Here is a 25,830-nt window from a genome sequence, read left to right as displayed (position 1 = left end):
GCCGTCGTTGGTGGCGCTAGAAATAGAAGCGCCACCGTGAACAGCCGACAATTGAGAATGGGGAGGCTGTTGTTTACGAAACTTGTTTTATATGGGTGGAAAAGGCGCGAGATGGCAGTTAATGACCGTTGTGAAACGAGGGCAACGGTTGGAGAACTTCGGACATGTCTTTTGGTTTTAGGTTAAAACGCGACCTAAGTCCTTATACTCTTATATATTTATAATTTAGTCCTTTTATTTTTTGAATTTAAAAATGTCAGACCAATGAATTTAATCAAATAATAATAATAATATTAATGATTTGATTTGAATTTTAAAAATTAAAAAGTAAAAGAGATCAAATTTCTCAAAAGAAAAATAAATGGACTAAATTTTAAATATATAAAAATATAAACAAATCGATCTAATGCTCTGTCTGCTCAAATATTATTGAAAAGATAGCTTATTCATATATAATTTAGTAATTTTATTTTTAAAGAAAATTAAATTTTCAAATTTCAATCTTAATCAAATAATAACGGTTAATTCATTAATGCTCGATTTGGAAGCATTGATTTAAAATTTTAGATTTTATTTATATAAATTATAAGAATGAAATTCATGGATTTAAAAATTATCGTGAATGTTATATTAATAAACAATTGACTACTTAATTTTCATTAATTTCCTCAAACACTACTTTATTTAAATTATATTATTTTCAAAATTTCATGACAAAAATATTACCACATGTGTAATATTATGTCTACTTGTTATTTCTACATGTGTGGAGGCTAAAATCGATTAAATTGATAATATGAACTAAATCTACGATTTATACTAACGCATTTAACGATTACCATTTAATTATGATTAAAATTTTAAAATTGAATAATATAACATCAAAATTAATCGAGTTAAAATACAAAAATTAATATTATTTAAATCCTTTCGTTTAAGTTTACAAGAGACCTAATATGTAGTTAATATAGTTGAATAATTTAAGAATTAAATTTGAATATATTTTAGCCGTCTCAAAATTAAAAAAAAATATTAAAGAAAAAGATAAATTGGAGGCGAAATTTACTCACCGACTTTCAATTAAAAATATTAAGAAATTGACTTTTTAAAGTCCAAAATAAAATTCATTTGACTTCCCACCCTTAAAAATAAAATAATATTTTTAATAAATATAGTAATTAAATAAAGTCAATGATTATCTGAATACTATTTTATTTTTAACAGGAAAAATAATTCATTAATTTTACTTTTTTACCCTTAAATTCACATTAATCACATGTACTACCTATGAATTGGTAATAATATTATATATTATTATAAATTTAATCTTTACACGGCATAAATTACATCCGTAATAAAATAAGTTCAAGTCCGATTCATATTTTAAACAGGCCTAATTTTTATCCAAACTTATCTTTCAAATTTAATAGTTTTACTCAAACCCTCTTAAATTTTACACCGTGTAAACTAATGAGGATCAAGACCCTTAAACCACACTTTCTTTTCTTTAGGTACAATATAACATCACACACTATTATATATTTTTATTAAGTAATTATCTAATGTTTCCTCCACTAAAAAATTGTTTTGACTAAAATTAAAATTAATTATTTTAAATCTAAGCTTCTCCACTGGATTTCATGAATATTCTTGTTGCTTACAAACATACCAGTAGTTCAAATGCTACACCCATTTCAATTTAAAAATCATTATTTAATTATTTTTAAAAATATATAAAATCCATTTGACTTTAAATAGTTTAATTAATGGTGAAATGTGTGGATTCTTCTTAATCTTCTAATTCAGTACCATCAAATATTAATTGTTGTTGTTTCAATTAATTAATAAGTTGACTTTAACCAAATTGCATAATTTTTTTTGTATTTTGACTTTATTCTTACAATTAAAGAAATTTTGTTACTTTTAATTTTATACTTCAACAACATGAAAACTGCAAAGCAACATCATTGATTAAGTAACAAGATTGTCACATTAATTAAATTATAATCTTTAGTACATTGAGATTTATCTATTTTTTATAAACAAGATGATGCTTATATTTTTATTTAAAATTACAATTAAAAAATGCACGCGATTCAGTTGATTATCGAATCAAGTTTGAATTTTCTTTTTGAAAATTTCGCTAATACAAATATAATATAATTACAAGTGCATGTCAAGTACAAATTATAAGCACACATAATACAAATCATACAAATATAATATAATTACAAGTGCATGTGAGTTCGATGGCACTGAAATGTGTTCATCCTCTTATCTAAGGGTGGGAAAGGGTCACAACCTAGTTCTAGGCTCATTGTATCAAAAGAAAAATAAAATATTGAGATTCCAAATTTGAGTATTACCCTGTATTGACCTTATTTAGATATATTCTGAATATTAGTCTAATCATACATTATAAGGATTGATCATAGGCAAATTCTAGCCTTGCCTCTGTAGGAACAATCACCTAGTTTAAGCCCTAATATGACTATATGAGAACAATTACCAACTTCAAGAGTTAATTTAGACCAAAATATATTTAAATCCCAACGTAAGAATTGTTGTCAATTTTAAGATATCATATTTGTTCTTTTTTGGAAACATGCGTAAAAGTACTCATAGCCTCTTCTCAACTCATAAATAGGAAGACAATGTGCTTCAACGCAGTCAAACTCATGTCCTTCTATATTAACAATAATACTTATGCCAATCAAGTTAATACTGAATCGACAATTATATTATATTTTTTATATAGAAATTTCACTATATCTATACTCCTTGATTAAATTAAAAGTTAAATTAAAAACCATTTAAGCGCTCCAACATTAAATTTAATTAAATTAAGCCGACGCCAACCCTTCAAAATTAAATTAAATAATTAAAAATCATTAAAAGAAAATCTTCTTAAACCTTCCATTTCCGTCCTTATTTAAGTCCCTCCTCCCCTGTGGTCATTACCTCCGCACTAAAGCTTACTTTTCGATTTCAAGTCCAAAAAAAGAAAAAAATAACAGAAACATGAGGATAGCTTACTTGGACCGAACCGTACACGAAACCGACGGCGAACCGAAACCCAACGGCGGCGTTTCAACCTTATCCAAATCCATCGACCTCCAAGGCAGTGTCGAGACCGGTGACAAAACCACCATAGCCAGCAAAGACTTCGGCGGTCTTTATTCAACCAAACCGTTAGCTTTAATCAAACCTGCCGGATCAGACGACGTTTCTCGGGTCATCAAAGCCGCGTCACGTATCCCACGTATGACGGTAGCGGCGAGGGGTAACGGCCATTCTATCAATGGTCAAGCGATGACAAACGGAGGGCTAGTAATAGACATGCGTTCTACAGAGGAAAACCATTTCCGACTCTTAAACATTAACGGTTCCTTTTTTATCGACGTCTCCGGCGGGGCATTATGGGAAAACGTCTTGACAAGGTGCGTTTCACGGTTCGGTTTAGCTCCGAGGTCATGGACTGATTACTTGAGCTTAACGGTTGGTGGGACGTTATCTAACGCCGGCGTTAGCGGTCAAGCTTTCCGTTATGGTCCTCAGATATCTAACGTGGCGGAACTGGAAATCATTACCGGAAAAGGAGACATAATGGTTTGTTCCGAAACCCGAAATCCGGAACTCTTTTTCGGATCCCTCGGTGGGCTTGGTCAGTTCGGTATTATTACCAGAGCTATGGTTAAGCTTCAACCAGCTCCAGACATGGTGGGTTTCACTGTTTCGAGACACTGCATGTACGATGATTTTGTCTTTTTATTTATTTATTTGTGTTGTTAGGTGAGGTGGATAAGGGTGGTGTACACCGAGTTCGACGAGTTCACTCGGGATGCTGAGTTTCTGGTGAGTCGGGACGACGGCGAGTCGTTTGATTACGTAGAAGGATTTGTATTTTGCAACAATGATGACCCGGTTAATGGATGGCCATCCGTGCCATTGGACCCTGTTCATGGGTTCAACCAGGGGATTATCCCTCAAACCGGTGCCTCAGTCCTCTACTGTCTTGAAGTGGCTTTTCATTACCAGAAGGGTGACCACCCTTCGACTGTAGATAAGGTAATAATTTTTGTCTAATTATGGTTTTAGTCCCTCCATTATGTTGCAATTAGAGATTTTATCTCTTTACTATAACTTGACATTATTTTCTCTCTATTTTTAAAATATTATTATTAGGTCGAGCAAAGGAAACCGAGAAATTGACAACAAGGTTTCTTTTGTTAACGTCTGAACCAATGGTGTTTGGACAATTTTTTTCATAAGTTAAAAATCTCAGTTAAACGGGTTGGATTTTGTGTTTTTATTTGATTTATAATTAATTCTAATTATTACGATAAAAATAAATTATTTTTCCAAAAATACTATATATAAGTTATTAATTATTTTATTTACTTTAATTTTATTATTTATGAATAAATAAATTGAAACTTTACTAAATAATGTATAAAAGTTATAAAAATATTTTTTAAAAATAAAGTTGAAAAATCTCAAATCCAAAATTATTATAAAAACTAAAACCATAATTCTATATATATATATATATATATTCATTATTTGGATTTTTAAGTAAAAGAAATATGGTCGGTCCTACATTAGAAGTCAAATTACATATTATCTCTTCTACTTATAAAATGCGTAAATGAGTCTCTATACATTAAATCAAATAGAAAATTATTTTTTGTTAAAATTATATCAATTTTTATTGTTAAAATCGATCATTGCACATCAACATGATGTATACATGGCATATCACATTTCACTATTCGTTTATTTCATTAGTTATATCGCTTTTAACAATATAAATTGATAAAATAACTAATTTTTATTAATTTAACATATAATAATTAATTTATCTATTTAAAAAATAAAATATAATCTAATTTTTAATATACAATTATGTATGATATATATATATATATTAACAATCACCCGCATCATGTAGTGACTTAACAATATAGAACCTTAAGCAGTCAACGTCAACGAATGGCATAAAAAAGATGACTGAAATTGAAAATGGGTCCACTTAATCAACAATGTGGGAATATTCCTAAATTGGTTATACGTGTACAACCCTCAGCGACTGAGGACGGGCCTCTTATCGAATCCCATCATATCACGAACCGAATAATTCACTACTGCTATGATTTTTTGTTATTAATTTTTTTTAAAGAAATTATTATTCATTACTTTTTTTTTCTTTTATCAAATGTTCCAATTCATCAACGTTATAATTAAAATTTAAAAAAGCACATCCCATTAATTTAATTATTTGAGTTTGAGGGTTCTTAAAATACATGTATAATTGAATATTGATAGTTTGAAAATAATTTATTAAAAGTTAGATTATTTTTATTAAATTAAAGAATAAATTAATTTTTTATTAAAATTTTTATCTATTTATAATGTTAAAAATAAACGTATACATTATGTTAATGTACATATATCCTCATTGAAATTTAAGGGAGTTGCTTTTTATTCTATATGAAATTACGTGATTGCCCCTAACTCCACCTTTATTTTACTGTGTTTCCCCTTTTGCAGGCCGTGGCCGGACTCTTAAAACCGCTGCGTTTCGTGGAGGGGTTGAAGTCTCAGGTGGACCTCAGCTACGTGGAGTTTTTATTGCGTGTGAAGCGTGCGGAGGAACAAGCGAAGGCCAATGGCATTTGGGATGCCCCGCATCCATGGTTGAACCTCTTCATCTCCAAATCAGACATCGTTGACTTTGATCAGACGGTGTTTAAGAAGATGGTGAAAGATGGAATCGGTGGTCCCATGCTGATCTACCCTCTTATGCGAAGCAAGTGAGTATTTCCCATTTCGCACCTTAAGGCTCAATGTAAGGGTAAAAAAATTCAAAATAATAAGCCAAACATTTATGAAAATGTTCAATAATGATTTTTCATGCACAATATATTAATTTATATATATTCATAATTAAATTTAATTATTTTTATTATTTAAATTCAATTCAATCATGACTCGCACAAACACATTTTTGTGGACCCTTTGATTGTATTCCCAAACTGCATGTCTGCCACGCTTTAGACGATGAGGTCTCATCAAAAGCTTAGTATCTCGACACGTGTCACCTGTAGAGCTTAGGGACCGCAGCCAATTTCACCTCATCAGACACGGTTAATTTTATAAGGGTAAATTCCACTAGACGTCCTCATACGATAACTCAGATTTAAATTGGTCTTAAACTTAATTTTATGGGAGCCAATTTCACGTACATGTCATTAAACTTTACGAAGGATATTTTCTAACACGTGAACTGCAACTTTTTGAATGTGTTTTTTTAGGTGGGATAATCGTACGTCGGTGGCGTTACCAGACAGCGAAATCTTTTACCTTGTGGCATTGCTTCGGTTCGTATCAAGAGGGCCGTCGGTCGAGGAATCGGTGGCACAAAACCGGGAAATCGTCGAATGGTGCATCAGAGAGGGTTTAGATTTCAAGCTATATCTCCCTCATTACCAGTCGAAAGAGCAGTGGAAAAGGCATTTTGGGAATCAATGGACGAGATTTGTAGAGAGGAAGGCTAGTTTTGATCCTATGGCTATCCTTGCACCTGGACAAAACATTTTTAAAAGGACCCATCTATCTTAATTTCTAACGTATATTAAAAAAATTATCATATTTAACATGATTTTATGTACAAAACGAATATATATTATCCTAATCAATTGCAATAAATATAGTAAACAAATAAAAAAAATCAAAATAGTAAAATAATGATATTTAAAGTATTTAATTGTATGAATTTATTCAATTCAAGTCATATATATGAGAAAATAATCTCAAAATTCTATTCATCAAGGACAAAGTCAAATTTTTAAGGGTTATTTAGTTGTATCCATAACCCTTTTATCCTATATTAAGTGACTTTCATGCATGAATTTTACTAAAAATTAAACCAAAGTTTTCTTTAACTATGCAATTAGATAATTATATATTGATACATAGTATTAAAGGGTATGTTTAAAAGGCTGAAAACTGATTTATTAATTTTGGAGGATTAAAATATATATTTATTTAAAAGATTATATCAAATTATTAATACATTTCCCCTCTACGTTAAAAAAAGAAAAAAAAATTGTGTTGAATGCACCACAATATAAGTTCAATATTTCATGCAGTAAATTGGTCCATTTTTTTATCTTACATGGTAAAAATAAGTTACAAATGACAAAATTATAGACTATGGTTTATTACTTATGGCAAGTAAGCTTTGCCAAACCTGCCACAGCTAAAGAGTTAACGTAAGTGCATGGCTCGGTGTAGATCGACGTCCAACGTAGATCACTAAACTTATCTTGCTTGTCCGGTCCACCGAGGATGGCGCCAGTTAACTCGTTAGGGTTCGGTGAGTTCTTATTGAACCAACGGGCGAAACTCATGCCGCAATTGATGTCCACGTTGGCTTCCGATAATGGTATCGATGCACCCCTATGGTGGGCTTGTGTTGGTGGATTGTTCCCGAACCCTACCATGTATGATCTCCCTAGTGGGTTTGCCCCGAGTATGTAATCCATCTACAAATTCAAATTCAAATTCATCCCTAAGTGAGTGAAGTGGATTTGAAGTCAAGATTTACGATTTAAGATTTAAGATTTTAAGGTTTACTTGTTGCTTAGCAAAATTTAAGATGGTAGAGGCGTCAAACTCTTGGCAGTCGCATTTGACCTTTACGTTGTGACGTTGAAGCAAGTCACCGTAGATACTGAAGAGGAAAGAAACTCCGGTAACGTATTGGAGGTTAGCTCCATCTCTTAAATGGATCAAACCACCTGAAATATATAAATTGTCATATTTTCATTAATCAACCAAGATTTTTCAAAACGGAACCAATAATTAAACTGATCAAATCATTAATTTTTGGTTCGTCTATCGGTTCAATTGAATAAATTATTTTAAAATCATAATAATCAAATGAAACTGTAATGGTGACCAATCGTCCCCAAATTCTAGGAAAATTTCATTTCCTTAAAATTTAAAATAAAAATTAATTAGACCCCAATTTTTGGAAATTTTCATTTTCCTTGAAATTTTAGAAAATTTTATTAGGCGTTTTCAATTTACTGAAAATTTTCATTATACCTTTTTTTTAATTAAGCCTTCTTAAAAGTTCTCATTAGTTTCACAAAAAATTTAAAATTTTAATTAGACCCTCAATTTTTTTTAAAAAATCTTATTAAAATTCTTAAATTTTTTTAAAAACTTAGTCCTAAGATCCACCACTGATAAAAATATTTAAATAATAATAAAAAAAACGATTCAACTGCCAGTTCATGAGTAAACCAATCCATTCCCTTATTTCAGATTAGTACTCGGTTAGTTTTCAATCTTTTTGAAAAGCAAACATGATGATGGAGAAGTGAAGTAGAGACCTGGAGTCTTGGGTACTTTGAAATAAGGACTTTGAGGAAGCACAGAGCAAATATAACTATCAGCATGGTCCTTGAAGATTTTCAAAGCCTCATCATTGCTTTGAAGGAAAGTCTGCAATCATATATATACATACACAAACACACAAACAAGCATTGGTGAGATGATTAGATTCATTGCAAAAAACAAAAAAAAAATGGGGTTTAATTGAATCGATGATTTTGGGATTTAAAGATTAGGGTTTAACGAACATCGGAAAGGAGGACTTGGATTCCAGCATATTTGAGATCCCAATTAAACTCATCCACAACTGCACTCACTGCATCTTCTGTTATAAACTTCCTAAACTTCTGATCTTGTGTGGCTGTGTATAACCATGATGCAGCCCACAACAATTCATCCTACAATAATTTACATATTTGTCAACATTTCATACGAAAACCAATATATACAGCTATTTTTGTCCCTAAGAAGAAAGGGGTAGGGAGTGATCTTGGTCCCTTAGCTAAGTGGTACAATAGGTATTTTAGTCCCTTTCAATTATAAGTTATTCAATTTAAACATTTTTTTAGTCTTTGGTCCTCAAGCTTTTAAAATTTTATTTTGGCCCTTAATATTGACTCCCTAACTTTACTCGATAAAAGTATTATGGAGAGCCCTAGGAGTTTGATTACATTTTACTCCTCTACTAAAAAATGGGCAAATTAATACCTATACGTTAAACCAAAGAGTAAATCGATCCTTTCTGTTAATAATTCATCTATTTATATTGTTAAAAATTAGTGTGGCTGATGGGATAATTAGACGCCACGTGTACGCCATATTGATGTACGTAGACTAATTTTTAACAATAAAAATGGATGAAGTTTTTAACAAAATGGCTAATTTACTTTTTAACCTAATACACATGAACTAATTTGAAGCAAAGAGAGTCAAATGTAATCTTATTTTTAATATAGGGGCCTCCAAGATACTTTTACCAACGATATATATATATATATACATACAAAGAGAGAGAAGAGAGAGAGAGAGAGAGATTACATTATAGCCAGAAAAAGAGCAATAGAAGGGGCATTCTCCATCGAAAGTTCCTTTGTTCTTCTTACCAAAGTAGAAAAGCTACAAAAAGGAAAATAACCCCAGAATAAATAAATTTAACGTCCATTTCATACATGCATACGTACATATATGTATATGTATATGCATACCGATTTGGCTTTGTTAAGAAGTCTACGTGCATAAGGAGGATCGACATATCTAAAGACAATAGAAGAAGCAGCCATTGCAGCTGAAGTTTCAGCTGCAATCTCTGTCCCAGGTACGGTCTCATTAATTTGCAACACAGTCCTCGGTGTCTTCATAGTTTCTGGTCTCACCCAACATTTATGATCTTCTACAGGATCCCCAACCTTTTCCCCACAAACAAAATCCCAACATCATTAACTACTTGCAATAACAACATATACATATACATACACATGCATATATATATATACACCGTAAAACTATCATGGAGACTCTTGTATTAAGAGTTGGATTATATTTTACTTTTTCTACACAAAAAATAAATAAATTAGTCCCTAAATGTTAAATCAATGAGCAAACTAGTCCGTTTATTAAAAATTGCATCTATTTTTGCTCATATTTTGAGTAAATGGGGCAAAATGCAATCTGATTTCTAGTACAAGGGCCTCCATATATAAAAAGTAAAATTATCATGGAGGCCTTATACTTCGAGTCGGATTATATTTTGCTCCCCAACTAATTAGTATTGTACATTAGATTAAAGAGCAAATTATTCTTTTTGTTAAAAATATCATCTATTTTTATTGTTAAAAACTAGTGTGATTGATGAAAAATCAATATACTCTTTAATCTATTTTACCAATTTTAGAATAAAAGGAAGTAAAAATGCATTCTACTCTTAATAAAAATATAGATTCAATATATATTCATCTACCTGAACATAGAAGATGCCACGTTTTTTGCCACATTTGAGGAAATAATCAGTACCCCAACGAATTGCCGAATGAACGTTTCCCATTTCTCCTGCAGCTTTGAGTTCCTTTTCGTAAGCAATGGCGGACCAAGCCAAGGTAGTGATCGTAAACGCCATCGGCATCCCGTATTTCACGTTATCGCCGGCATCGTAATATCCTCCAACAAGGTCTACCTGCGAATTATTTCATCAAATTAATATGCATACAAAAGATTTCTCTCGAAAGAGTCTACAAATAAAACTGAAACATATGATTTACATTTGCTTCTTTTCCATCATCGAGTGCAGAATCTCCTCTCCAATGTATTCTATTATCAGCAGGGAGTTTACCCGATCTTTGTGCTTCTAAGAACATTAGGGATTTCGTAAGGGCTTCTTTGTAATTAAAATTATGTCCATTACAACATTGAAAAGCAGCCAACCATGTAATAAGAACAGCTGCAAATAATGTTTTTGTCCCCATTTTTTAAAAGCCCCGCCCCCCAAAAAAAAACCCAGACTTTGATTTTCAATAATATTCAAAATCTATAAAAACCAAGTCTTTTTAAGAACTCCAAGGCATTGGAGCTCTGGGTTTTTACACTTTTTTATTTTTTATTTCTTAGTTTTGGTTGTGGATGAATGAAAAAAATGAATGAAGGGGGAGACTAGTTATAGGGAATTACAATTGTTAAATTTAGTAATGGTGGGGAGGGTTTGTACGTTAAATTTAGGCTTTTTTTTTTGGCCAAAAACATTAATTTTTACTAAATGTTGGGTATTTTAGATTCATGGTTCAGCTTTTTTTACCATTTTTCAAGTTTTTTTCTTCCAAATTGTGTGTTTTATTATTGGATTTGCTTCTTTTTTTTTTTTTGTTCCTCAAAAAACTGAATCTATCTTTAGTCCTCAATGATTTTCATTGGTTGAATTTGACTATTTTAACACTTCAATTTATTTGATAAAAAATTGTTTTTAATTTTAATTAACATTTAATTCAAATTAAATGATTAGGTTTAAAATCAACCATAAAAATTAAATTAAATTTTAGTTATAATATCCCATAAATTCTTATATTTTTAGATTTCAAAATTTAAATTCAATTATTAACATCGTGTTTGAGGTTATAATATGTAATTAATTCCTATATTTTAATATAAATTAAATATATGTTTTTACTACCGTCTTATTTTTCTTTCTATTAAATTTCTTAATATAAATAAGTATTTATCCTATAATATAATATATTTAATTTAAATATGAGATTACATGATATATAAAATAGAAAATTTTAATTAGAATGTAATTAGAAAGTTTTAGAGTTTAGAGGTCATTGTAAAATGTGAGTCATAATTTGAGGACTTTTAATGCAATTTTCTTATGTTTTTCATTTTAATTAGTATCAAACTCAAATTTATAATGTTGCTGGAACTAGACCTATCCATGGGCCGGGCTCGGAAAAAATTTTCAGCCCTCCTCCTAGGCCCGGCCCAGCCTGGGAAAAATATCACAAGCCCGAGCCTGGCCCGGTCTATTTTTAATAAACATCAAAAAATTATTTTAAAAGTATTTTAAAATTAAAAAATAAAAATAAAAAAATATATTTATTATATTCAGGCCGGGCCGGGCCTGGGCCAAAAAAGTGGTGCCCGAGGCCCGGTCCTTTTTTAAACGGGCCTTGTTTTTTACCTAAGCTCATATTTCGGGCCTATATTTTTACCCGAACCCTCCCATATTTTGAGCGGCCGTCAGGCCGGGCCGGGCCACCAGGCCCATGGACAGGTCTAGCTGGAACTGGACTGGATTCATCGGTCTAGAGTCTCTCCAAATTAATAAAAATAAAAAATTGAGACAAAAAATTAATAGGTATAATTAAAAAATTAAAAAATTGGTAAAGTAAATTTCAGAAAAAAAAAATATCTGTGCTGTGAAGCAAAACAGCTAAAATAATATATACTTTAGGCTAAAGATGAAGAAAACCCAAAAGCTCAAATCCCCCAAAAGGATTAAAATATCTTCCAAAGATTATATTTTTACTGTTTATATTCTCATTTTATCTCTTTAAGCTAACGGATCCTTTCTATTTGTTTTCGCAAGGGTATAAATCTCTCCTTTCATTTCTCAAATTTCCTTTTTTTTTTTTTTGGGGGGGGGGGGGGGAAGGGGGGCGGCTGACTTGAGTTGAATTTTCTTAGAATTAGCTACTTGTCCAATGCAAGAAGAGCATAAGTTTTTATATCTGCTTTGCTTTTGGTTCTAGTTTATTTTGTTGAAGTACAGTGCTTGATTATGTTTATTTTTGGAAGTTTCAAATTTTTTTATAACTAGGGTTTTCAATTGAATTAAGTCCTGTTGTTAAGTGAATTTTAGTGTTTTCAACTGTATCTTGGCATGGTTTGGTGAAAATCTTGTTATTTGGTTCATAATCTTGAAATTAAGCTTATTTAGACATTGTTCATAGAACTGATTAGCTGTAGTTGTTTAATTAATCATAATATTATCGAACTGCTCATACGAGTCGAATATGGTTCGATGTTATTAGTAGTTTCATGGAAATGATTATTGTTGTTTGAGGTTTGGTCTGACTTTAGTGTATTAATCGTATTCCAGATTAGGGAAAGGTCATATTTCATTTATTAATGTGATATGTTGGACGGTTTTTGCAGGTTTCGTTTAGTGTTTATTGGAACTCGATGTTGGCGGCGTATCCTCTGCACCAGTTTGCTATGTAGATCCTTTTTTATGTTTCGATTTAAGGAAAGAATGAACTTCTCTGAGAAAGGAAACCGAATTAGTGATGCGAAACAATATGCCCCTGGCAAGGTAACGACTTTGAATCCTAATGCAGCGGAGTTTGTTCCATTTTCTCTTAGATCACCGTCGTCATCGGGAAGCACTAGTGCAGGTGACGGAACAACAAGGTTTGCTGCTTCTGGGACCCTAGGGAAACCGGTGCTTGATAGGTCAAGGTCTTCCATCTCTAATAAATCGAACGAAGAGGCTCATCGGTTCTGGCGGTCCCAGCTCCCTAAAGACATTACCTCGGACTTTAAATTTATTAATGAGGAGGATTCTCAAGGAATCGGGTCCGGGAACCTCTCTTTAGCCGGTTTATCCTTGCGTGATGGTAGCAAAGTTTCAAGGTTTGTTTCTTTTGCAGATGGTGAATATGTGTACAGTGATCGGCAGGAATTACGGAATCCCTACGGTAATGGTAATAACATAGCTGAAAATTTGAGATATCGTGTTTCATCCTACGGAGCGGATCCTACGTTGGCAAGTTTTTTACATTTACCAGCTGAAACATTGGACGAGCAACTTGTTAAAAGTGATCAGCTACTTGGCAATGGGAGGCAGGGTCACCTATATAACAGAAATTCGAGACATGGACTCGTGACCAATATGTTACGTGAGCATGAAATTATGGATGGTAATGGTACTGAAATGAATCCTGTGGATTTTTTGGTTGCTCAGTTCCCTGGTTTTGCTACCGAAAGCCTTGCGGAGGCTTATTTTGCGAATAGTTGTGATTTAAATCGGACAATTGAGATGCTTACTCAGTTTGAGATGAACGGTTCTTCTGATTCGACTATTGGGTCAAGTAGAAGTTCTCACGGGTCGGCTCATACCTACATTGCTGCAACCACAAGAGGTGCTTCTGCTGATAGAGTACAGACTCGTGGTTTAGCTCGTGCAACCGGAGATGCAGTGGGTAATATTCCGCACTTAATAAAGTTCATTCATTTTCATAGCTTTATTTATTTGCATTAACAGTATTGAACTGGCAGCTAATTTGTACTCGGAACTGCGGGAAGAAGCTCGAGACCATGCCCGATTAGATAATGCATGTTTCAAACAGGTATCTTGTTATAAAATTGTTGCACGTATTTAAACTAACACATTCATAGATTTGACGTTTTGTTAGCATGCGATGGAATGAGTTGTTCGCCTGCTCAACTTATCCATACGGTTAATTGAAATAGGCACGCCGAGCATTTCTCGTCGGCAATAAGGCTCTAGCAAAGCAATGTAGTTTGTGCAGTTGTGCAGCTCACAGAAAAGCTCGAGAATCTATCTATTGCCAAAGGTTTGTCATTTCTTTCCCGTTGCACTTGGTCCCTTAACATGGTGTCTAACGTGGCTTTGATCAGTTCTTGGTAGGCCTAAAACTAGTTTGTTCTTTTTGACTGTTCATCCTATATGATAATATAGGAATCAGGTTTCGGTTTCTCCAGAGAATGTGCGAGGGAAAGAACACATGATAGACCTGCATGGATTGCATGTTAGCGAAGCCATTCATCTGCTTAATCATGAATTATCTGTTCTAAGGAGCACAGCACGGGCAGCAGATCAACATTTGCAGGTTTACATATGCGTTGGAACTGGCCACCATACTAGGGGTTCTCGTACACCGGCAAGACTTGCAGGTGCTGTACAACGCTACCTCCTTGAAGAAGAGTGCCTTGAGTTTACTGTACCACAGACAGGGCTACTTCGAGTTGTAATATACTGAAGCCACGGGCTTGACATCGCCGAGGTACATAGTTTTTACTTTGTTAAATTCGTTTCGTAGGTTGTTAATTCTCTGATGTAACTAATAGAATTGACTGACAGTGGTGTCATCGAGTAGGATTTGATCTTAGAACACGATCTAGACCTGGAATTATCCAAATATCGAATCTGAACGTAAGACGTTTTAGGCTCTAAGTAAGAGCTCGTATACAATACTGTTATTATCACAACTAACACGTTTCAACATTTCGAAGCTTTTACGGCTTCCTAAGAAATCAATTCGTTTGAAAATCACATATCCACATTCAACTGTCTCTTTGCTCGAGTATGCCGCTCGAAGCCGGTCAGCATGCCTCGAATCCGTGTGAATAGCAGACTCAATTTCGTGAGCTGACATGTTTTCCTACAAAAAAACAAAATGATCATTTGGGTAAAGATTGATTGCAGCCTGACCCAAACACGTAACAATTCGGGAAAGCCAGGGATTGCCCGAGGATCGTTGGAGCATTGCCAGAGTCAAATGCAGTTTTGAATATGTACCTGATAAAACTCGTAGATATAATCCAGAACCTGCAAGCATGTAAAGCCATTACGGCCGAAATATGTCCTTGAAGAAGGCCCCATCTCCAAAAATCGATCGACCGGAAATAGTATGGTAAGAAACTGGTTTTCTAGTATCAACTCATTTTTCTCACTGCAAATGAGTTGCAGAAAATAGGTAAGAGTGAGATAATACATAACTCGTATAACACGAAAAGGAACAAAATTTATATGATAAATCAATCACCTTTCTGTAAGCAACCGGGTTAAGTCCATAAACGAGCCCCCTGAATTCTTGCCATCACCGTTTGCATCAAAGAATATGGATCGATGATCACTATCCTCGTCACCACTAAAAGATTCAGTGTAAATACGAGCACTTGAAGTTGGTTTGGATATCGACCAACAAATTGAATCTAGAAGAGTGCTCGGGCTTATTGGATGGATCGGAGTTTGACATGTCTGAAAGTGAAACAGAATTTCAAAGATACGCTAGATAAATACCGTGTGTCATGGTCCATGTCCAGTTTTGCTAGGTTAAAGTTCTAAGCCAGTGACACATGTAATAATGAGCTGCCAAACATGATTAACCACTTACCTGCATATGACAATTGCGACGATTCTGAATCCTGGTTTTAGCTAAATGTACAATCTGTTGCCTCTCTTCATGAGTTGCATTCCTTTTCAAGCTCTCGGTATTTTGCATGAACTTAGCCGCGTTGTGATTCCGGGAAGTTTCGAGCACTGTCCCAATCTGCCTAGCCAAATCGACCGACACACGAACAAGCCTCAGCAGGTTCCTATCCTTAGCTGTTTTCAGTACCCACAATGGCTTGAGACATTAAATATAAAATCAGTTCCAGCATTATGAATCATTGATCATCCTTATGTGTTATGCATAATCTAACTCACCGTTACAACGTTGCTTGAGTGTCCGATATATTGATGGACAGAACTCTCCTCGCACACTACGAGACTCACACCGCAACCAACAAACCATCGATCTATGGTTGCAGCCCCTTCTTTAGACACGACCTCGAGAACCTATCAAGCAACATACACAAAAATGGTGACCCCAGTTTATCAACTTACACCGTATAGAACATATCGAATATTACCTTATTCCATAGTTCACCCGAAATATTAGAATCAATGTACAGAGTATGACCCGATAGTGTCGAGTCCATGTATTTATCAGAGATTCCATCAGAAGATCGTAGTTGTAGTTTCTTTATCGTCTTGATTTTCTTGGTTTCATGAAAACCGGAAGGAAGACACGAACTATCCGTTGACCCGACGTGCAGGTTCAACTCATCTACACGCGGGCTACATTCTCCGATACCCTTCACGGTATACACTGATTCACTTAACCTTACTGCAAAAAAAAAAAAAACATTGACCTTGTACATTGTACCGAGCTAAAAAAAAGAACATGTTTTAGAGCACAGCTTGATCTTACTGTTGCTCTTAACACTATCGACGAACCACCCAATCGTAACAACGAACAAACCGTTTCTCGATCTGTGTTTTAAAACATGCTCGAACTTACTTCCACTAATGCTGTTAACCAAACATTAAGGTATGACATAAAACACTTGCATTGCCACCATATAATAAAACAATAGAAAGAACATGAAACCATATTAAACTAAAAAAACAATACAAAAAGAGGTAAAAAGTATCATGGAGGTCTGTACTAAGAGTTAATTGCTCCAAAAAATAGGTAAATTAATTCCGATACGTTAAATCAAAGAGCAAAATAATCCTTTTGTTAAGAATTTCATCCATTTCTACTATTAAAAATTGGTCATTATATGTCAACATGTACACGTGGCATGCCACATATCACTATCTAGTATAAATTGATGAAATTTTTAACAAAAAGAGTAATTTTAACGCATAAAAATTAATTTATCTATTTTTTAAATAAATAAGATAAAATACAATCTCGCTCTTAATAAATTAACCTCCACGTCACTTTTACTTAGAAAAGGATATTTGAACCACCAAATGTGTACATTGAGGATGTAAGCTAGTACTGTATTGTCCCCCTAATCTCTCTGTTGCTTCCATAACTTGTTTCTTTGCTTCTGAAAAACAAACAAAAAAATAACATGAATTTCATGATCAAAGAATAAATGTCTAACATTGTAATACCCACACTTCGCAAGATTACCTCATGACCTATCAATCTTATGCGAGCTAGCAAGATCACTTTGCAACCCACCAACCAATCCTCTATGAGTTAGTGGATGTCTGTCATCCGTATACAGCATTTACCGTTGTCTTAATATGACAATCCATACTTAAAAAGATAACCTTATGTGAGTTAGAGGATGTTTGTTATCCGTATACAGCATTTATCATTGTACTAATATGACAACCCATACTTAAAAAAGATCAACACTCTTTATTAGATTCTCAAAGTCCGAGAACAAGGAATCTCCCTCTCTCTCAATTATCTTTCTTCCTTCTAAGCATTCGTAACACCTCCTACGACTTTATACCTTTCGGATGTCAATCACCAGATTTCTTGTAGTGCTTTAGCAGAAGTAGGATGTCTGCCATCCTTACACCACATTTATCGGTTTTTCTAACTTAACAATCTATACTTAAAAAAGACGAAATATAAGTAGACTAGAATGACCGACGGCCTTTTTTATAAGATCCCCAAGGTCGAGTAAGGATCTCTCTCAGCAATGCACCTCTCGAGTGAACCGTTGTCCTAACTTGGTACCATAAAACATATACATACATACATGCATAAACTGTTGAAGACAAGATTACCAACCTTTAGATAAACCGGTTACACAAATAACCAGACCGGAAAGTGGACCAAGGGATCGAACCATTGTTGACAATTCAGAGCCATGAGAGGTGGTAGGAGAAGGGGACATAAGATCAAACGATTGGAAGGTTCTAAATGATGGGATTGAAGATGAGAACCCAACAAATAACCTTGAACAACCTTTGCTGTTTATTGTTTCTACTCTTTTAAGACCACCCATGGCCATGTTTTTTCCAGACAAAGCTTGAAACATTACTGCAAAACAATACGAGGAAAAATGATTATAAAAGAAACCCAGAGAAAGTACGGATTTTTAGACAAAACGAGGATTTTTTATTATTATCTTTTTCTCTTGAAAAACAAAAGGTAAAGGTGAATTCTGTGCCCATAGCTGCAGAGCACAAAGAGGAACTTTGGGTGTTTTTTCTTTTGCTTTATTTGAGTGTTTTTTTGAATATGGAAATGAAAGGAACCATTTTTAAATCTTGCAGATGAAGGAAAAAAAAAAAGAAGGTAAAGCCATGCCAACTATACATAGCAGGGGACATTATTTTCAGGGTCAACTTTTTTTTTTTTACAGTAAATTTCTCGTGCTTTCAAAAGTTTGATCTTTTTTTTTTCTTTAAAAATGGGGCTTGTGATTTCATTGAATTCATCAGTGCAACCACTAGCAGCCACCAGCCACCAGCCAAGGGTATACGATTCCACTCAGAGTTGAGATGAGCCCCCTCCCCCCAACCATGCAACTGGCGACAATGGTTTGAATATATATAGAATATAATCTAGATTATCTTACCCACTATACATAGTGTATTCAGAATCGATCGAATTAAAATTTTTTGTTTTAACCGAAATGTTGATCCATTAATTTATTCGTTTAATCAAATAATTAAAGTGCATAACATTATTTAACTTTAGTTTGATTCATTATTGATTTGTAATATAATTTTTTATATATAAAATAGATTGTAGCTGACAAATACTGAGTTTGGGATCATTTGATGTTTTTATATTTAAATTTTTAATTTAGTAATTATTATTATTTTTAAATAATCATGTGAATGTACCAATAAAATAAATGTTTTCAATTGACAATAATGGTCTAATAGGGCAATTTGGTGTATGGTAAAAGCAACTTAACTTGTTTGGCTAAGTAAGTAACCCAAATCCAAATAAATTGAGCTAAATCTTTAATTTATATTAACAAATTTAAGTCTCGATGAAATTTTAGATATAAAAATATTTAATATTAATCAACTTATCACATTAAAATTCACATGGGAGACCATCAAAACCCTTATTTCTCTCTTTCTATATGCTATATTTGCCTTTCAATTATTGCTTAATTTAAAAGAATCAAATAAAATGGGGGAGCAAAGTGGAGAGGGTGATGGATTAAACTCATTTTTGTTGGACATACTTTGGTGTCACATTTTATAGTTGACCTCTTGGGTTCCAATTGTATGTAACATTATAAAAAGGTGATAGGTAGCCCTAGCACCAAGCAAATATATATGTATAATAGCATTGTTGACCTTTTTTCATATATTTGAAGTTGAATTGTCTAAAGAGTAAGCTTAATTTTATGTTTGATATTCGAGAGAGATAAATCTCAAATTTATATATCAACTTTGATTTTATGTAATTTTATAAGCAGAATTTTGATTTAATTCAATTCTCACAAATTATTAACACAATTATTGATATAACATCATTTTATGTTTATATATTACATACGCAAATAATTTTGAATCACAGTCAAAATTTCATGCACATAATTGCACCAAACCAAAGTTTATGTACCAAATTGCACATTGAATCAAAATTTATATATAAGTTTGAGATTTATCCCAAAACGACATGCCTAAAAGTGGGCTCGTTTAAAATATGAGGTGGGCTTGAACTCTAATATTCAAGGTTCAAACCCAATTTTATAATACGTTAGTTTTCTTTCTTTTTTTATATTATATAATTTATATCTTACGATAATTAAAAATATAATATTATAATGTAAATATTAAAACAATTAAGTTATTTATGTTTAAAATTCTAATAAAAATTATTATTTACAAATTTTAAAATATATAAATGAACTTATAATAATCGTTCATATTATAAAATAAATTTTATTTTGTAAAAATAAACTCAAAACCTAAAAAAATCAAATTTAATATAGAAAAATCGAAAACCAAACGAATGCAAGCCTAAAATAATACAAGCAAAATATTTTCATAGTATTTGTAAGAGTATAGTTGCTAATAGTTTTTTTTTTTTTTGGTTGACAATTAAATGCTAATGTTCATAAAACACTAATGAATGGGCTAAAACCCATTGAAACAAAGCTCAAATCCTATGTTATGGCTGACATCATATTCACTTCTAGCCCAAACCTATTGGTTTTGGATTTTCTTTTGGGTAAATTTCAAAAATAGTCACCAAACTATGCTTTTGGTTCTATTTGGTCACTCAACTATTTTTTTTTCAATTTAGTCAATAAACTTTTCGAAATTAAATATTTTAATCACTGTCCCATTAGTTGTCGTTAGATAAGTGACAAAAAAAACTGGCGTGGACTAATTTGTCGGTCTAATATCAAATTTAGCTTCCAATATTTACACATTCTATCAATTTGATCTTATATATAAAAAAATTCAAAATATTTTAGTGCTCAATGTTTATAAAATTTGTCATTTTAGTTCATATTCTTTAAAAAATTTGTTAATTTCATTTTAATTCTACAAATTTTCAAAAGAAAAATATCTTTAAAAATTTATTTTTATCCCTTGAGCTCACCCTTTAATTTTTTGAAATAAATTGTCTTTCAAATATGAGTCAAAATCTCACCTACAAAGAATCATTATTTTAATACTTCATGTATAACACCCCTTACCCGTATTCGACACCAGAATAGGGTACGAGGCATTACCAGAACACATACACTTGTAAACGTATTTAACCGAGTTATAAAACTTCATCTAAATTAAAACTTTCAAATTATTAACATGCTTTTATAATTCTTCATAATATATCCTCAAAATATTATATTCATAATAAATAGGACCTACGAGACCCGATACATATTCATGCAATTCACAAGTCTTAATAATTCAATGCTTCATTTCCATTTCATTCAATTCATAAATTTCTCATGTTCACAATTCAAATCATTAAGTTCAATACTAATATGTATTTATCATTTAACTCAACGTTTATTAATTATACCATTCATTAACACATGTATGAAATTCTCAATTTTTGCAATAAAAATATCACTTTAGCTTATATAACAACATCAATTCAACTCATCATCCTGGTATAAATTCACTACCACTTATCCATTTATTATAATTCTTTTGGGCCAATTTTTCACTTACCATCCTTAATCAAATTAGGGAACGGCTACGGAAAATTGAGTACTTCACTTCCACTTTGCCATAGTATAACTATGGTCTTGCGTATGATCACTTAACACTTTTTGAAGCCATAGCCCTGCCATGGTCTTACACGGATCACATTTGTCACTTGTCACTGATCAGATAAGTGTAGCTAAAGCTACCACTTATCACTTGTCACTTGTCACTTGTCACTAATCAGATAAATGTAGCTAAAGCTACCACTTATCACTTGTCACTGATCAGAAGTACTCAAATCCGACGTTCCGCTCAATTTAATCATTTATTCGGTTTTCGTATTGTTATTTTATTCTCAATTCATCAACAAATATATACATCATACACTATATCATTCATGAAATTAACATTTAATCATTAAATTTCAGCCATATGAACTTAGTATTTCATTATCTTTCCACACACGTTTCCTATGCACATCACATAAGATATAAACATATCATTCAACCATAGTCGCAAGCTAGTGTATTTAAACATAACTCTTTTTGGAACTAACCGCATGATAAACCGTTTCACTAGAGATTACATAATTTAAACCTTACCACCCTTTTCATGATCACAAATATATTTCCAATTAGGCACTTACCATTTCAATGCATAACTTATAAATTTAACATGGCATAATCCAACCACTACTTGGCCAAACCCTAAACATGTACACCAAATATGTTAGCCAAATACACATATAGCATAAACATTATAAGCATGGATGAGCACAACATTTATTCATGTATCACACTTACCAACATGTGTTAATTCATAAACCACTCATGACATTACTTCATGCCAAATCATATACTGAATATACCATACACATATACTATGAAACTTTATTTTCACACATGAGCTTAGACCATGACCAATAATGCATAAATATAAGCATCATTTTATTTCATCGTTCATCAATTATAATCAAACATATGACCAATTATACACAAATCATTCGTACATTTCCCAATTTTCCTACTCCCCCTCTCCATTCCACATCTTTAATGTGTATAACACATTTAAACAACATTATTCATACTATCACTATTTTCTTGTATGTAAATTCAAGCTATTTGTCTGAGTCAGAGTCACTAATTTATTTATATCTCGAGCTACAGAGCTCAAAATTAATATCCGTTAATTTTTCCTGAAACTAGACTCAAATATATTTTTACCATAAAATTTTCAAAATTTTTGGTTCATCCAATAAGTACAATTTATTCTTTAAACTTCCCCTGTTTCACTGTTAGACAGTTCCGACCCCTCTTCACTAAAAATTAATTATCTATTCTTATAGAATTCAGATGATGTCCCTGTTTATTTCTATTGAAAATAGACTTATTAGGTATTTTAAATATATAAATTATAACCCATAATTATTTTTATACAATTTTTAATGATTTTTCCAAGTCAGAATAGGGGAACCCGAATTCAATCTGACCTTGTCTCACAAAATTCATTATATCTCATGATTTACAATTTCATTACTTACACTGTTTCTTCTATCAGAAACTAGACTCAATAATATTTAATTCCATATTTTTTAATCCTATAATTCAATTTCCACGATTTATGGTGATTTTTCAAAGTTAACCTACTGCTGCTGTCCAAAATTGTTTTAGTATAAAATGTTGATAACTAAATTTATAACACCTTCCTTTCCTTTCTCTTCAATACTTTCCATCACTTTCTCTTATTTCCTTTACTAACATAACAAGAATATAGAACCTTATATAATGAAACTCTACATTAACATTAGTTTCCTACTTTTTCAATAATATCAAACTCAAAAGTATATTGAAATCTTGATGTTCTTACCTTGTGCTATTGATTTCAATCTTTAACTTGATTTTCTCTCTCCTCCAGCTTCTATTTCTTGAATCTAACTTGATATTCTAGCTCCCCATAGTCTCCTTAACATTTTTCTCTCTTGGTAGCTATGGAAATTCTTTTGATTTCTAGGTGAAAATGGTAAATTTTTGGTGGAAGGACCAATTTGTAAAGAAAGCAAAACTTTTTTTCTTCTCTTCTCTTCTAACGTGAAATGCATGGGAAAGGAAGATGATTCTTCATCTTTTCTTCCATATATATGTACTAAATAAAATAATAATAAAATGATAAAATGTCATTTAAAATCAAATTAAAATATTAATAAACTAATATTTATTTATTTAATCTAAAATATCTCCAACATCATCATTATTTTCTAGATTTCTCTTTCTTCTAATTGACCATTTTGGCCTTTAGATCTTTTAAAATTTCATCCTTGAGTCATCACTTAATTTAGTAAAATTACAATTTAGTCCCTCATAATTCTTCATCTATTCAATTTGGTCCCAATTCATCCATTTTCCTTAGTTTCTAGATTATTCCACCCTTAAAATATTTATACTTTGGTCCTTCAAATTTTTCAAATTTACACTTTAACCCCTCAAATTTTGAGTATTTACTCTTGGATAACAAAATTTTCTCACTTTTGCAATTTAATCCTTTCTTTAATTAATATGTCATAATATACTTCCCAATGTTGTCATAACTCAAAATTCTCCTTTTTGTCACTTTATTTCCTTACTATATCAAAGATAATACCTTACTGTAAAAAATTTTCGGGGTATTACATCATGGAAGAGATGTTGGAAGCAGGAGTTCATTTTGGTCATGGTACTAGGAAATGGAATCCTAGAATGGCGCCATATATCTCTGCAAAACGTAAGGGTATTCATATTACAAATCTGATTAGAACAACTCGTTTTTTTATCAGAAGCTTGTGATTTAGTTTTTGATGCAGCAAGTAAGGGAAAACAATTCTTAATTGTTGGTACCAAAAATAAAGCCACTGATTCGATGGCGCGGGCTGCAATAAGGGCTCAGTGTCCTTATGTTAATAAAAAATGGCTCAGTGGTATGTTAACAAATTGACTCAGTGTCAAATATATTTTTATTATTTTATTTATATAAATAAAAATATTAATTAAAAAGATAAATTGAAAATAACATGTTTATTAATTAAAAACAATAATTAAAAAAATTAACAAAAAAAATTAAAACAACATGAAATAAAAAAAACCAAATGTGCACCTCATTTCATAAGGAACCTCAAAGTGGCTCTATCTTTCTATATTTCTGTATATATATATATATATGGAAAGTTCAAAAATCATCCTATAATAATCTAGAAATACAAATGAAAAAAGGGAGGTTAATGATGATTTTAAAGTCTTTTATATCAGGGAATCTAATATCCTTATGCATGACGATAATCAATTCAGTCGTTATGGTCGGACTCTATTATGGATTTCTGACCACATTATCCATAAGTCTCTCTTATATCTTCCTTCTACGAGCTCGAGTTATAGAAGAATGAATTGAGAAGAAGGTATCAGCAACAACTGGGTTTATCGCAGGACAACTCATGATGTTCATGTCAATCTACTATGTACCTCTGCATTTAGCTTTGGGTAAACCTCATACAATAATTGTTCTAGCTATCTTTTGTTTCATTTCTTTTGGAACAATCACAAAGACTTTTTTTATCATAGACATCCTACCATAAATTCAATGCGTAATCTTAGCATTCAATGTGTATTCCTAAATAATCTCATTATTCAATTATTCAATCATTTCATTTTACCAAGTTCAATGTTGGTCAGATTAATCAACATTTATACGTTTCAGTGCAACAACAATATGTTATTTGTAACAAGTAGTTTTGTTGGTTGGTTGGTTGGTTAATTAGTCATATTTAATTGATGAAATGGGTTGGGTTGGTATTAGTCTGGATACAACAAAATAATTTAAATAGGTCTAATGTACATATTCGATCTAATGAGTATATTGTATCATAATTTAGAAATTTTGTGGCTTGAATCTTTAGTGCTCTATTATTTATTACCTATGTTTATTATTTAGGCAAAATACCGTCACCCGTTCTAGCTAAGAAACTGAAAGGAATTTTTGAAATGGAAGAAGTGAGGGAAAGTGAAGAAGAAAAAAACATAGAAATAAAAATTATTTTTCAAAAGAAGAGGGGCTAACCAAAATCAGGGGATCGAAGAAAATACTTCTTCCCTTTTTTTCAAAGGAAAAAATGGATTCGAACAAAATCGATAAAACGAAAAAACTACGAGTGCTTTGAAAGAAAAAAAAAATAAAAGACGAATTCCGTTTTAAAGACACGTAGATAAATCTGAAAGAATGAACAAAGCGTTTTTCTC

The 25,830-nt window shown here is 32.0% G+C and overlaps 4 protein-coding genes and 1 pseudogene across 4 annotated transcripts; 3 read left to right on the top strand and 2 right to left on the bottom strand.

Annotated features, from left to right (window-relative positions):
* The first annotated feature begins 2,899 nt into the window (after window positions 1-2,899).
* Window positions 2,900-6,661, top strand: LOC105792958 (cytokinin dehydrogenase 7). The gene is made up of 4 exons (XM_012621835.2): window positions 2,900-3,720; window positions 3,793-4,068; window positions 5,551-5,813; window positions 6,315-6,661. The coding sequence occupies exons 1-4, from the start codon at window positions 3,022-3,024 to the stop codon at window positions 6,619-6,621; spliced, it is 1,545 nt and encodes a 514-aa protein (XP_012477289.1). The 5' UTR covers window positions 2,900-3,021; the 3' UTR covers window positions 6,622-6,661.
* A 404-nt stretch (window positions 6,662-7,065) lies between these two features.
* LOC105792959 (endoglucanase 16) lies at window positions 7,066-11,010 on the bottom strand. The gene is made up of 8 exons (XM_012621836.2): window positions 10,659-11,010; window positions 10,361-10,573; window positions 9,609-9,809; window positions 9,442-9,519; window positions 8,652-8,801; window positions 8,403-8,514; window positions 7,639-7,802; window positions 7,066-7,547 (listed from the first exon to the last, which is right to left on the bottom strand). Exons 1-8 carry the CDS (start codon window positions 10,860-10,862, stop codon window positions 7,224-7,226), a joined length of 1,446 nt encoding a protein of 481 aa, XP_012477290.1. The 5' UTR covers window positions 10,863-11,010; the 3' UTR covers window positions 7,066-7,223.
* A 1,301-nt stretch (window positions 11,011-12,311) lies between these two features.
* Window positions 12,312-15,120, top strand: LOC105792960 (polyadenylate-binding protein-interacting protein 7). Its single transcript, XM_012621837.2, has 5 exons — window positions 12,312-12,476; window positions 13,045-14,090; window positions 14,167-14,237; window positions 14,362-14,465; window positions 14,591-15,120. The coding sequence occupies exons 2-5, from the start codon at window positions 13,121-13,123 to the stop codon at window positions 14,889-14,891; spliced, it is 1,446 nt and encodes a 481-aa protein (XP_012477291.2). The 5' UTR covers window positions 12,312-12,476; window positions 13,045-13,120; the 3' UTR covers window positions 14,892-15,120.
* LOC105792956 (uncharacterized) lies at window positions 15,011-18,709 on the bottom strand. The gene is made up of 9 exons (XM_012621834.2): window positions 18,222-18,709; window positions 17,429-17,520; window positions 16,890-16,992; window positions 16,549-16,805; window positions 16,343-16,474; window positions 16,029-16,262; window positions 15,678-15,892; window positions 15,431-15,584; window positions 15,011-15,293 (listed from the first exon to the last, which is right to left on the bottom strand). Exons 1-9 carry the CDS (start codon window positions 18,469-18,471, stop codon window positions 15,075-15,077), a joined length of 1,656 nt encoding a protein of 551 aa, XP_012477288.1. The 5' UTR covers window positions 18,472-18,709; the 3' UTR covers window positions 15,011-15,074.
* A 6,112-nt stretch (window positions 18,710-24,821) lies between these two features.
* Window positions 24,822-25,348, top strand: LOC128043083 (putative protein TIC 214 N-terminal part; annotated as a pseudogene).
* Window positions 25,349-25,830: the final 482 nt, after the last annotated feature.

The sequence above is a fragment of the Gossypium raimondii genome, chromosome 8 (genome assembly GCF_025698545.1).
Source record: "Gossypium raimondii isolate GPD5lz chromosome 8, ASM2569854v1, whole genome shotgun sequence".
In the NCBI taxonomy this organism is placed as follows: domain Eukaryota; kingdom Viridiplantae; phylum Streptophyta; class Magnoliopsida; order Malvales; family Malvaceae; genus Gossypium; species Gossypium raimondii.
The sequence above is the reverse complement of the archived record's forward strand: the minus strand, read 5'-3'. Positions and strand labels throughout refer to the sequence as shown.

Bases quoted from the DNA above. Each gene is read 5' to 3' on its own strand.
- LOC105792960 (XM_012621837.2), top strand. From the start codon at position 13,121: ATGTTTCGATTTAAGGAAAGAATGAACTTCTCTGAGAAAGGAAACCGA. The intron at 14,091-14,166 runs GTAATATTCCGC...TTGAACTGGCAG, and splicing joins TGCAACCGGAGATGCAGTGG to CTAATTTGTACTCGGAACTG. The intron at 14,466-14,590 runs GTTTGTCATTTC...ATGATAATATAG, and splicing joins GAATCTATCTATTGCCAAAG to GAATCAGGTTTCGGTTTCTC.
- LOC105792959 (XM_012621836.2), bottom strand. From the start codon at position 10,862: ATGGGGACAAAAACATTATTTGCAGCTGTTCTTATTACATGGTTGGCT. The intron at 9,810-10,360 runs GTAGATGAATAT...TGTGGGGAAAAG, and splicing joins GTGGCATCTTCTATGTTCAG to GTTGGGGATCCTGTAGAAGA. The intron at 7,803-8,402 runs GTCTCTACTTCA...TATATATTTCAG, and splicing joins CAAAGTACCCAAGACTCCAG to GTGGTTTGATCCATTTAAGA.
- LOC105792956 (XM_012621834.2), bottom strand. From the start codon at position 18,471: ATGTTTCAAGCTTTGTCTGGAAAAAACATGGCCATGGGTGGTCTTAAA. The intron at 16,806-16,889 runs GTAAGATCAAGC...TTTTTTTTGCAG, and splicing joins CGATAGTGTTAAGAGCAACA to TAAGGTTAAGTGAATCAGTG. The intron at 15,893-16,028 runs GTAAGTGGTTAA...TTTCACTTTCAG, and splicing joins GTCGCAATTGTCATATGCAG to ACATGTCAAACTCCGATCCA.
- LOC105792958 (XM_012621835.2), top strand. From the start codon at position 3,022: ATGAGGATAGCTTACTTGGACCGAACCGTACACGAAACCGACGGCGAA. The intron at 4,069-5,550 runs GTAATAATTTTT...CCCCTTTTGCAG, and splicing joins ACCCTTCGACTGTAGATAAG to GCCGTGGCCGGACTCTTAAA. The intron at 5,814-6,314 runs GTGAGTATTTCC...GTGTTTTTTTAG, and splicing joins TACCCTCTTATGCGAAGCAA to GTGGGATAATCGTACGTCGG.